The following is a 12,446-nucleotide window of genomic DNA, read 5'->3' as shown; positions in this document are numbered from 1 at the left end:
CACATCCAGATGGGTCTTGAAGGTCTGCAGACTCCACAACCTCCCTGGGCAGCCTGCTGAGATGCTCCAGTGTGTGTCCACTGCCCTTTGCCCTGCCACAAGCCAGCTCCAAAGGGAGCCTGGCCCCTTCATCACCCCCACCCCTAAGATATTTATGACCTCCTCTCAAGCTGCTTTTCTCCAGGCTAACCAGCCCCAATTCTCTCAGCCTTTCTTCATCAGATACATGTCCCAGCCTCTTCATCATCCTCAGAGAATCTGAAGGACTCTCTCTGGTGCATCCCTGCCCCTCTTGAATCGGAGAGCCCAGAACTGGGCACAGCACTCCAGGTATGGTCTCACCAGGGTATGTCCCCCCATGTTAACACTCTGCAAACCCTACCTAGACCCTGAGGAGCAGAGAGGCAGGGGTCACATCCTGCCCCTTCCCGCAGCAGGGTGCTCTGGCCACAGTTGAAAGCAAGGTGTGCTGCAGCACCTGTGTTTACTCTGCACACTCTGCAGTTTACTCTAATAAAATCATTTCATACAGTCATGATCTTCTTCTCTTGGCAAGGGCCATGCTGATGGAGCTGCCTGAGAGCAGCCTGATGGAGCAGATAACTGCTGAGCAGGAGGCAACACGAAATTCCAGTCTGGAGACCACGCTCTGGTGCTCGCCAGGGAGGCAAAAGGCTCCTCTGATCCGTGGCCAAGCTCCCCAGGTGGGGAGAGCACAGGTAAGCAGCTTCCTCCTGCTGATCCCACCGGGAGAGCCTGCAGCTCAGAGCTGGCATCAGCAAACCACAGAACCCAAGAATGGGTTGGGTTGGAAAGGAACTCCGAAGCTCATCCATTCCAACTTCCTCTGCAGTCAGCAGGGACATCCTCCACTAGCTGGGGCTGCCCACAGCCCTGCTGAGCCTCACGTTGAGTATGTCCAGGGGTGGGGCCTGGATCACCTCCCTGGGTGACCTGTTCCAGTGTTCCACTGCTCTGATGGTGCAGAACTTGTTTCCCACATCCAATCTCACAGCAAACAAACCCTGCAATAGAAATGTTTCATGAGGAAGGGTGACCTGACCCCATCCTGGGACCAAAATACCCCAAAATAGCTCTGCTACACCCCCAGCCTGATAAAGCAGAGGTCTGGGAGTGGTTTTGGGCATCCTAACCCTGCAGAGTCGCAAAGCAAGGAGGGGAAGGGTTTATTACCAGCCTGAAGGCCAACTGCTGCTGCACAGCTCCTGAGTGAGTCCACTGGAGAAGGCTGGGGTGGGGGCGAGGGGCACTGAGACTCTGTCTGGGGCTTGGACCAGGCCCTGGTGTGGGGAGAAGGGAAGCCAAGCAGAGGGAGAAGAGGGAGGGGTGGGAGGAAGGAGCGAGGAGTGTGTGTGTGACTGCAAAGAGAAACAGGATTCATGGTAATTTCCTGCCAGATGCCTGAGCTCCTCCAGCACGCAGAGACGTTTCACATGCGAAATATCAAAGCCTTCCCGGGAACAAATGTACTTCCTGCAGCTCCTCAGATCTGCCTCCTGCCAGCCGCCGCCGCGGGCACGCTGGGGACGAGCAGCGCCCGGGGGGCTCTGCAAGGTCCAGCCCCCCCCCCCCCCCCCCCCCCCCCCCCCGCCTCTGGGGCTGCTGGGGGGGGGGGGGGGTGGGCATCCCTCTGTGGTTGGATGTTTACCTTGACGTTGCTGGGGCATCACTGCCATGGCAACAGAGCATCACCTGGACCACCAGACTAGAGGTGTCCTGCTGTCTTCCACACCTGAATGTGCCTGAACCCAGGTGGAGCAGCTCAGAACCCCCTGAAGGTCACCTAAGCCTCCTCGAGGACCCTTAGTGGTGGTAGTGGGCTGGGGAGGGACTATTGACAAGGTCCTGTAGAGGCAGGAGGAGGAGGAGGAATGGGTTTGAACTGGCAGAGGGGAGATTGAAAGTGGATGTTAGGAAGAAACTCTTGGCAGTGAGGGTGGTGAGACACTGGCACAGGCTGCCCAGGGAGGTGGTGGAGCACAGAAGCACAGAATGTGATCTGTCTGTCTTCCTTCCTTCCTTCCTTCCTTCCTTCCTTCCTTCCTTCCTTCCTTCCTTCCTTCCTTCCTTCCTTCCTTCCTTCCTTCCTTCCTTCCTTCCTTCCTTCCTTCCTTCCTTCCTTCCTTCCTTCCCTCACATTAGTGAATTTGTTGTTGGGCAAATAAAGTTGCTTAACTCTTGACTGTGGCTTGAGTCTTCATTCTGTCCCCAAGCAAAACAACTCTGCAGTCTCTGGCTGGCATGCAGCTCTCTGGGCTCCTGCTCCATGGTGGGCATCACCCTGTTGTGGACATCACCCCACTCTTGTAGTCCATCATGGGCATCATCCCCCTCCTCATGCCTGCTCTTGTGCTTCGTTGTGGACATTGCCCAGTTCTTGTTGCCCATGGTGGGTGGGCATCACCCATTCTCCCCACTCCTGTGCCCTACTGTGGGCATCACACCACTCCCACAGTCCACAGGATCATAGAATAGAATCACAGAATGGCTTAGGTTGGAAGGGACCTCAAACCTCAGCCAGTTCCAACCCTCTGCCATGGGCAGGGACACCTCCCACTACAACAGATCCAATCTGATCTTGAACACCTCCCTGGGCAACCTGTGCCAGTGTCTCACCACCCTCACTGTAAAGAACCCATCAAGGGCATCTCCCATCTCTGTCGTGGGCATCAGTCTTGTGCTCCACTGTGGGCATTGCCCCTCCCTGTCATGGGCAGCAGCACTCTGCCCTTGTGCTCTGTCATGGGCATCACCCTGCTCTCCTGCCGTGTTGTGGGCATTGTCCCGCCCTGGTGGTCCCCTGTGGGCCCTCCCCAGCTGGCTGCCTGAGGGCTGCAGAACATTCTCCTGGTGGTTTTGGGCGGCACTGCCTGCGCCTCGCCGAGAGCTCGCACACAGATTGGTCCTGACAGCCTGGATTAGTGCAGCAGGGTGCTGATGGGCGCTGGCGAAGGGCCTCTGACCCTATCAGCACTCTGCTTCCCTGCCTGAATGTCTCCTGGCCTCAAATTGATTCAGAGTTTTATAAACATCCTGACATCAGGGCTGGGAGACAAGAAAGGGGAGGGAAGAAAAGAACTCCCTCCCCTCTAAGAAGTGGCTGGGCTGAGCACCGAGCACTGATGGGCTGCATCCTACCGCCCTAAAGGCTCACTCAGCCCCTCCGTGCCCCAGCAAAGACACCCCCAGAGCCAGGAATGCTCCACGCCAGTCCCCAGTCCTCTGTGTTCCTCCTCTTGGGGGCTGCCTCAGCAAGGCAGTGCCTCGGCGAGGGCAGTGCCTCTCACCCGGGCTCACAAACCTCTTTGCAATCCTTCTGAGCATCTCACCAACGGCTCAAACCCTCCAGGCACACAAATCCACTCCCGGGCTGCTCTTGGAGCTCTTCCTAAGTGCCTTGCTGCTGGGGCAGTGGTGGAGTTTAGTGGGTATGAGGATGGGGATGGGCTCTTTTCAGTGCCTCTTAGGCAGGAGACTCAGCTTGTCACTACCATGGGCAGCTCTGGCTTGGCCACGGGTGGGTTCCCTGCCTCCAGCCCTGCTTTGAAGCTCCAATGAGAAGAGCTGGTGGCCCCTCTTAGGCTTATCACCACCATGGGAAGCTCTGCCTTAGCCATGGGTGGGTTCCCTGCCTCCAGCCCAGCTTTGAAGCTCCAATGAGAAAAGCAGATGGCTCCTCATGAGCTTGTCACCACCATGGGCATCAGAGAATGGTTTAGACTGGAAGGCAGCTCAAAGCTCAGCCAGTGCCAACCCCTGCCACAGGCAGGGACACCTCCCACTGGAACAGGTCACTCAAGACCTCATCCCACCTGGTCCTGGACACCTTCAGGGACCTGGTGGAGCACAGAATCACAGAGTGTGGTCTTTGGTCACATTCTGTGCTTCTGTGCTCCACCTCCTCCCTGGGCAACCTGTGCCAGGGTCTCACCACCTTCAACCTGTGCCAGTGTCTCACCACTCTCACTGCCAAGAACTTCCTCCTAACCTCCAGTTTCAATCCCTCCTCTGCCCATTCCTCCTTCTGCCATTCCAAGACCTTGTCAGTAGGTCCAATGAGAGGAGCAGATGGCTCCTCATGGGCTTGTCACCACCAGGGGCAGCTCTGGCTTGGCCACCGGTGGGTTCCTTGCCCCCAGCCCCGGTTTGAAGCCAGGGCGAGAAGCACAGGTGGCTTCTCGTGGGCTCATATCCACCAGGAGCCCCAGGCCTGAGGCTGGTTGTGGTGCTGAGCAGGGGGCACCAGCAGAGCCTCCACCAACCAAAGGACCCACCTAGCGCTGAGCTGCCCGGGGAAGGAGGGGACCTGTCCTTGGGGACCGCGGTGCTGCTCCTGGAGCCTGCCTGCTGGCTGTCACATCTGTCACTTCTCGTTAGCGCCTGCCAGGCGACTAACAGGACTTGACTGATGTAATCGGGGCCGACACAGCAGCCAGGGGAGCTGCAGAAACCCTACACCCTGTGCTTTCCCACCTCGCCCCGGCTCGTCCCTGGCAGCTGCCTTGGAGGCAGTGCTCTGCCTGGCACGCAGCAGAACGGGGGTCAGGCTGCAGCTTGGTGGGCCCTGGGCTCCCACCCGGAATGGGGGTCTTGTGCCAGCACAGAGCTCCCCACCAGGACCTGGCCAGGCTCAGACAAAGCTTCTGCTGACTTGGAGGGATATAAAGGTGCAGGCAGAGCTCCGGAGGTGCCCATCTGGCAGTACCAATCCCACTGCCAGGGTGCACAGCACTGCATGCCCTCGGAAGCACCCAGCAGCCAGGTCCCTGCGGGCAGCAGCTCCACCATGCTGGCACCCAGGGAGGGCTGTTTGGCAGTGGCAGCACCTGACATGCTGCCTGCAGGGGCACAGGGCTGCCATTAGGGCTGCCAGCTGTGTGGGTAGGGGCAGGGCTGGAGAGGGAGACGCAGGAGGAGATTTGGGGTGCTTCCAGCAGTGAGCCTGGCTGCCCAAAGAGGGGTGGTGAGGCAGGGAGTGTGCCCATCCCTCACACCCCTTCTCAGCCCTCTGCTGTGCCATGGTGCTGGGTCAGATCCTGGGCAACTCCAAAGTGGCTTCATCAGGAGTTTGCTGGGAGGAATGAAGGTGCTGGGGGCTGGGCTGGGCCTGCTGTGTGTGGCAGAGGGAGGTGGCAGCAACTCTTCTCCAGTTGTGCTGGGCACTGTGGCTGGGGACTTCTCACTTCCCTTTGGGAGCTCCTGGCCAGCTGTGGTTGGAGCTGTGCACAGGTCATGGACTCATTTCAGTTGGAGAAGACCTTTAAGAACATCCAACCCAACCATTCCCTAACTCTGCCAGGATGGGGCTAAGCCATGGCCCTCAGCACCACGTGGAGAGGTGGTGTGGGGACCAGCAGGGGATGTGGGAAGGGACATGAGAGGCAGGGGATGGCCAAAAAAGAGTTTTGAGTAACCTGAGAGTTTCTGTGGCATGAGGAATGGCAGCACTGAGGTCTCACCACTCCTCCCTGCCATCGACTCTCGCCTCCAGCCCTGGCACATTCAGTGCTACACAAAGCAACAGCTCAGTGAGGCCAAGGAAATCCCCTCCCGGGTGGGCAATCACGAGTGGAAGTTTCCACCCCCACTCTGGCAGAAGGAGGGTGCTAGGCAGCACTCAGGCACCCTGAGGAAGGTGGCACAGACCACAGCAGTGAGGGTGGAGTGACAGGAACACAACTGCCACCAGCCCCCAGCCCTCCTGGGTCCTTTTTGAGGTGGATTTTGGTGCTTTGTTTGCCAAAACCCTTCCTGGCTGCCAGAGCCGCGGGTGAGGAGCAGCACACCCGGCACTGGGAGGAGATCGATAGCTCTGCAGCTGTGAACGTCGCTGGCAATCGATGGGGTGTGGAAGGATTCCACCCATTCTCCAGCATCCCTTTGTAACACAGCTGCGCTTTGGCTAAAGGCAAACGGGGAGAGGCAGTGCTGGGCCGGCAGCAGCGCTGCACCCTGCGGCCCGACCACCGTGCCCTGAACGCCGAGAGTGCAAAGCACCTTAGCGAGGCCAAACTTGTCCAGTTCATCCCTCCTGCACCGAGCCAAAGCCCTCTCCTCAGCCTGGAGGAGCCCTCACTCTTGGCAGCAGCGCTGGCTCATGCTGCTGCTCCAGGGCAGCTCCTGGTGCAATCAGAACCACAGAGCTGCTGAGGTTGAAAGAGACCTCTGAGAGCATCAAGTCCAACCACTCACCTGGAGCTCACAATCCCAACGCTGCTGCTGAGCCACTGTCACTGAGCCACATCCCTCAGCACCACATCCACGTGGGTTTAAATATCCCCAGGGATGGGAACTCAGCACCTCCCTGGGCAGCCTGTTCCAGTGCATGGGAACCTTCTCAATAAAGACATTGTTCCTAATACTGAACCTGAACCTCCCCTGGCACAGCCTGAGGCCATTCCCTCTTGTCCTGTCACTTGTCACATGTGAGAAGAGGCCAATCCCACCTGGCTCGAGTGATTGGCACTGGAATGGGTTGCCCGGGGAGCTGGTGGAGTCGCTGTCCCTGGAGACATTCGAGACAAGCCTGGAAGGGGCACTGAGTGCCATGGTCTGGTTGATTGGCCAGGGCTGGGGGAGAGGTTGGGCTGGATGAGCTTGGAGCTCTCTTCCCACCTGGCTGATTCTATAATTCCTCTCAGGGAGCTGTAGAGAGCAATGAGGTCTTCCCTCAGCCTCCTCTTCTGAAGACTGAACACCTCCATTTCCCTCAGCTGCTCCTCCCCAGCCCTGTTCCCCAGACCTCTCACCAGCTTCATTGCCTCAAAGCTCTCAATGTCCTTCTTGTAGTGAGGAGCCCAAAACTGAACCCAGTATTCAAGGCATGGCCTCACCAGTGCTGGGCAGAAAGGGACAATCCCACCCCTAGGCCTGCTGGCCACACTACTGCTGAGGCAGGCCAGGATGCTGGTAGCCTTTCTGGCCACCTGAGCACGTTCCTGGCTAATGCTCAGCTGGCCAGCAACCAACACCCCCAGGGCCTGCTCTGCTGGGCAGCTTCCAGCCACTTCGCCCCAGGTTTGTCATGTTGCAAGGGGTTGTTGTGGCCCAAACACAGCACTCAACACTTGGCCTTGTTGAGTCTCATCCTGCTGGCCTCAGCCCATCCACCCAGTCCATCCAGAGCTCTCCCTGTTACCAAACCACCTCCTGATCTCTCAGAACTGCACTGAAGGGTAGGTGTCAGGCCTGTGGTTTAGGGTGGGGATGGATCACCCTTGCTGGGTACCACCAGCTTGCCCCTTCCTTTCCATGCTGGTCCTGACCCCATGGACAGGATGCTCCAAGGAGAGATGGTCCTAAAGAAAATACACACCTGGAAAAGAAGCTCCTGGCCTGACCCTGGGCAGTGCTGGAAACTGACTCTTGCCCTGGCTGTAATTACTGTGCAATATCCACTTGCTAATTGCAGAATGAAACCTCTCAGGGTGTGAGAGGTGGATTTAGGGATGAAATTCCCTGACCCACATCCACAGCAGGGTCAGGGACAAATGTGAGTGGTAGCAGGGAATAGGTTTAAATTATTTCATCTCCTTGGTCATTATTTCTCTCTAGTTTAACAGTGCCTGACTTTGGAGAGTGGAAAAGGAGAATCATAGAATGGTAGGGGTTGAAAAGGACCTTCAGAGAGCATCAGCCCAGAGAGCAACCCAGAGAGCAGGATCACCCAGGGCAGGTGGCACAGGAACACCTCCAGGTGGGCTTTGAAAGTCTCTAGAGAAGCAGACACCACAGCCCCTCTGAGCTGCCTGCTCCAGGTGATCCTGCTCTGGCACGGGGCTTGGAGTCAGTGACCCCTGGAGGTCCCTTCCAGCCCCTAACACGAGCCTATGTTCGTGCCAGAGAAGGGCTGCATGGCAGAAGTGAGGCTGGACGTAGGAGGAGAGGCTGGGAACCAATGATCCCCGGTGGAAGGCTGCTGGGGGTTGCCCCGGAGCAGATGATGCCCCCCGGTCCGAGCGCGGCAGCTCCCTGCGGTCCCTCTCCTCCTCGCCCAGGTAGTGGTTGGTTATTGGGCGGTTTCAGCTGTTCAACCTCCTGCAAGAGGTTTGTTGCTTTCTCTGGCGGCTTGGTGTTAGCAGACACCAGCAGACTGCTGGTTTGGATGGGAGGAGAGGTTGGAACTTCCCAGCTCTGCCTGGGAAGGAGGCGCTGCCGTCATCCCCGCCGGCCCGTGCCCACGGAGCCTCACCCTCCCTGGGAGAGGGCACAGACGTGTCCGGGCAGGGTCCCAGACATTCCTGGGAGATGTGCACCTGAGTGCTGGGAGTTCCCGAGGCAGTTAGCATCTCCGCGCTAACAGAGGGCTTCTCCTCTGTTGAGGCGACTCCTTCATCCAGGGGTGGAGCTGCTTTTGGCTCCGCTGCAGCAGAGCTTCTGGGGGAGTTTAATGAGAAGCTTGGCACAGGCCTGTGCAGTTACAGCAGCAAAGCTTTGCAGGGGCAATCAGCAGCAGCCAGAGCAGCAGCCCCGCACTGCCCTGGCTGCTTCCTCCGCGGCGGTGAGGGATCTGCTCTCAGCATGCCTTCAGCGTGCAGGTTTGGGTTTGCCCTGCTCTGGCTGCTGCTGCTTGGGGTTTGCTGGTGGCACAGCCGTGCTGGAGGTGCTCCATGACAGAGGTGCCTATGGTGGAGGTGCTCCATTGTGGACATGCCCTGTGGTGGATGTGCTCCATGGTGGATGTGCTCCATAGTTGAGGTGCTCCATGGTTGAGGTGCTTGAGGTCTTCTGTGATGGAGGTGTTCTGTGATGGAGGTGTTCTGTTATGGAGGTGCTCCATGGTGGAGGTGCTTGAGACACTCTGTGGTGGAGGTCCTCTATGACAGAGGAGCTCCGTGGTGGAGGTGCTCCATGACAGAGGTGCCCATGGTGGAGGTGCTCCACTGTGGACATGCCCTGTGGTGGATGTGCTCCATGGTTGAGGTGCTTGAGGTCTTCTGTGATGGAAGTGTTCTGTTATGGAGGTGCTCCATGGTGGAGATGCTGCATTGTGGAGGTGCTCCATGGTGGAGGTCCTCTGTGGTGGAGGTCCTCTGTGGTGGAGGTGCTCCATGGTGGAGATGCTCCATGGTGGAGGTGTTCCACGGTGGAGGTGCTCTGTGCATCCCCACTCTTTGTGGCATGGGGGAAGTTCAGCTCCTCATCAGTGTCATTCTGAGCCAAGCCTCTGAAGCTGTATGATCAGTTCAGCAGCTTTTGGACTCTTTGTACTTTAAGGCTTTCAGTTAAAAGGAGTTTATCCTCTCAAACTGCATCCATATTTAATTAACAAGAAGAGAGGTTTTGCTGCTGAGAACACAGAGAGAAAGAAGAGCTGCTCTCTCCTCACACACTGAACCAGACCTGATAAAACTGACTCCCCTTTTGAGGTCCCTTCCAGCCCTTAACCTCATCTACTGGATGCTGCCCGTGGCAGGGGGCTGGAAGTGGATGATCTTCAAGGTCCTTTCCAACCCAGGTCTATGAGAACTACCACTGTTTACCAGGGTTAGATACAGCCTCAGCCCCCTGAGCACCACCCTCCGTCTGCAGGCACTGCCTGAGTGATGCCACTCCGTGCTGCTGAGACCCCACCTGGAGCACTGCAGCCAGTGCTGGAGCCTCCATTTCAAGAGGGCTATGGAGGTGCTGGAAGGGGTCCAGAGCAGGGCCACAAGGATGAGCAGAGGGCTGGAGCTGCTCTGCTGTGAGGAGACTGAGGCAGTTGGGGCTGCCCAGTCTGAAGAGGAGAAGGCTCCCAGGTGACCTTATTGTGACCTTTCAGTATCTGAAGGGGGCTACAAGAAAGCTGGGGAGGGACTTTTTAGGCTGTCAGGGAGTGACAGGAGTGGGGGGAATGGAACAGAGCTGGAAATTGAGAGATTCAGACTGGATGTTAGGAAGAAGTTCTTCAGCATGAGGGTGGTGAGAGCTTGGCAGGGGCTGCCCAGGGAGGTGGTGGAAGCCTCATCCCTGGAGGTGTTTCAGGCCAGGCTGGCTGAGGCTCTGCACAGCCTGCTCTAGTGTGAGGTGTCCCTGCCCATGGCAGGGGGGTTGGAGCTTGGGGTCTCTTCCAGCCCTGATTCTGTGATTCTGTAATTCTGATTCTATGATTCTGTGATTCTGGTTCTGTAATTCTGTGATCCTGTGGTTCTGGTTCTGTGATCCTGTGGTTCTGGTTCTGTGGTCCTGTGATTCTGTGCTGTGGTGCCTTGGTCCCCACCAGCGTGACCCGCGGGAGCTGGTGGCAGGTGGCAGCAACACCTTTGCTGTCTGTGCGAGCAGAGTGGAAGTCAGCAGACAGCTAATTAGAAGGCAGCTCATCTTCATGCCCCATGACTAAGGCAGAATGTAGAGCAAAGGTAGGAACAGAACCACCAGAAGAGCAAATAAATAAAAGAGGCAGCTTTAATAAGGGGGTAATTACCCAGCTTAAGTACACAATCATGCAGCATTTTGCCAAACTTTATGACACATGATGACAAGTTAATAAATGAGATGTCTTACCAGCAGTAAAAGCAGCTGTTACCAGCCACCTTCCACGTCTGGGTAGCCCAGAGCAAAACAAAACCCAACCAAACCAACTCACCCAGGCAAATGAAAAGGAACTGGTTACTTCTGTTTGTTGAAATAGCCTGGGTCATAAATCACCCTTAATGATGCTGTCATTTATCAAAGGGAAAGCTCTTGCTGCAAAAAAAGAGCAAGCCTTTGAAGTCATGGCACCTATAATTTCCTACCTATAAAAAGGCACCTTCATGGATGTGTCAGAGCTGGAACTGGCGGCAGCCAGGAGGTGCTGGGAGTTCATCACCACCCCACAGCCTGGCTCAGGAGGGGGATTCTAACAAAGCAGGGGTGCCCCAGGCTGGGCTGGGCTGGGCAGGCTCTCAGGCTCTAACAAAGCAGAGATGCCCCAGGCTGGGCTAGGCTGGACAGGGTCTCAGGCTCTAACAAAGCAGGGATGCCCCAGGCTGGGCTAGGCTGGGCTGGACAGGCTCTAACAAAGCAGGGGTGCCCCAGGCTGGGCTGGGCTGGGCAGGGTCTAAGAAAGCAGGGGTGTCCCAGGCTGGGTTGGGCTGGGCAGGCTCTCAGGCTCTAACAAAGCAGGGGTGTCCCAGGCTGGTCTGGGCTGGGCTGGACAGGCTCTAACAAAGCAGGGGTGCCCCAGGCTGGGCTGGGCTGGGCAGGCTCTCACCAAGCTTCAGATCTGGTAGGGGTCAATTTGTGCTGGTTTAAAGGTGGTTTTCCTTTGGTAATAGCTCCTTTGGCCAGGAACACAGAGGTGGTTAATTCACATTAGTTAACAGGGATCTAATGTGGTTAAAAAAACAAAGCTGACATTGACAGTGCCAGGATGAGCTGGGAGCAGGACTTGGGATCAGCAACATGGCAAAGCTGCTTGCTGCAGAGTCCAAGCCCTTGCTGGGTCTCTCTGCTCCCCATCCTCACTGAGCATCACACAGGCTGGTGATACAAGCATAGAATCATAGAACTGTTTGGGTTGGAACAGGCTTCTGAGATCCTCCAGCCCAACCAGCAACCCAACCCCACCATGGCCACTGAACCATGGCCCCAAGTGCCAGGGATGGGGACTCCACCACCTCCCTGGGCAGCCTGTGCAAAACCCTGACCACTCTTGCAGCAAAAAAAATGTTCCTAATCCCCAACCTAAGCCTCTCCTGGCATCAGCATCTGCCAGGCTCCAGTGCCTGTCTCCTCCCTGCCCTCTGTGCTATGCAACCACAGCAGCAGGAGTGAGACGCTGATGGCTACAACCACGGGTCCTGAAGAGGAGCAGCCTGGCTGTCATCAGAGATTAAGTCCTCTGTCACCAGAGAGCAGGAGGGATCAGGTGCCTGAGCTCAGCGAGCATCTCCTCATGCATGTGAGAAAGCAGCAGGCCGTGTAGCACTGGGGAGCACAGGAGCAGGAGATGTGGTCACGGCCACTGCACACCTGGGAGTGCTGGGGAGAGGAGTGCCCATGGGGACCCGACGGTCACAGCAGGACTGTGCCCACCCCGAGCATGCAGGGACCAGCCCTGCTCCTCAGCCTGAGCAGAAACCTCACTGTGAGAGTGCTGGAGCCCTGCAGCAGGCTGCCCAGAGAGGTTGTGGAGCCTCATTCTCTGGAGACTTTGAAGACCCATCTGGATGTGTTACTGTGACCTGCCCTGGGTGATCCTGGAGCTTGGACTGGATGACCTCTGGAGGGCCCTTCCAGCCCCTACCATTCTGTGATTCTATGATTCTCAGACTGATGCCCTTGCAGGAGAGGAGACAGAGCAGAGATCTCCTCCAGCCTTGAAGCAGCCATAAGTGAGCTGCTGAGATGCCCTGGCTGAGCTCAGCCCAGCTCTGCACAGCAGCAGAGCTTGGAGGGCAGCATCCTGTGCAATGAATGGGCCCAGCCAAACCTCAGCCTGCCTGCAGACACCACCCAGA

The 12,446-nt window shown here is 57.2% G+C and overlaps 1 protein-coding gene across 1 annotated transcript in view; it reads right to left on the bottom strand.

The window, feature by feature from the left end:
- Positions 1–946: 946 nt before the first annotated feature.
- The window catches only part of LOC135192403 (collagen, type I, alpha 1b-like), a 42,253-nt gene continuing 30,753 nt past the window's right edge, over positions 947–12,446 (bottom strand). Inside the window, exon 3 of the mRNA XM_064175509.1 lies at positions 947–1,025. Coding sequence (XP_064031579.1) covers positions 1,010–1,025 — 16 coding nt within the window. The 3' untranslated portion in view covers positions 947–1,009. The remainder of the gene's footprint in view (positions 1,026–12,446) is intronic.

This window comes from Pogoniulus pusillus, chromosome 42 (assembly GCF_015220805.1).
Source record: "Pogoniulus pusillus isolate bPogPus1 chromosome 42, bPogPus1.pri, whole genome shotgun sequence".
Lineage (NCBI taxonomy): Eukaryota > Metazoa > Chordata > Aves > Piciformes > Lybiidae > Pogoniulus > Pogoniulus pusillus.
This window is presented reverse-complemented; position numbering and strand designations above follow the sequence as displayed.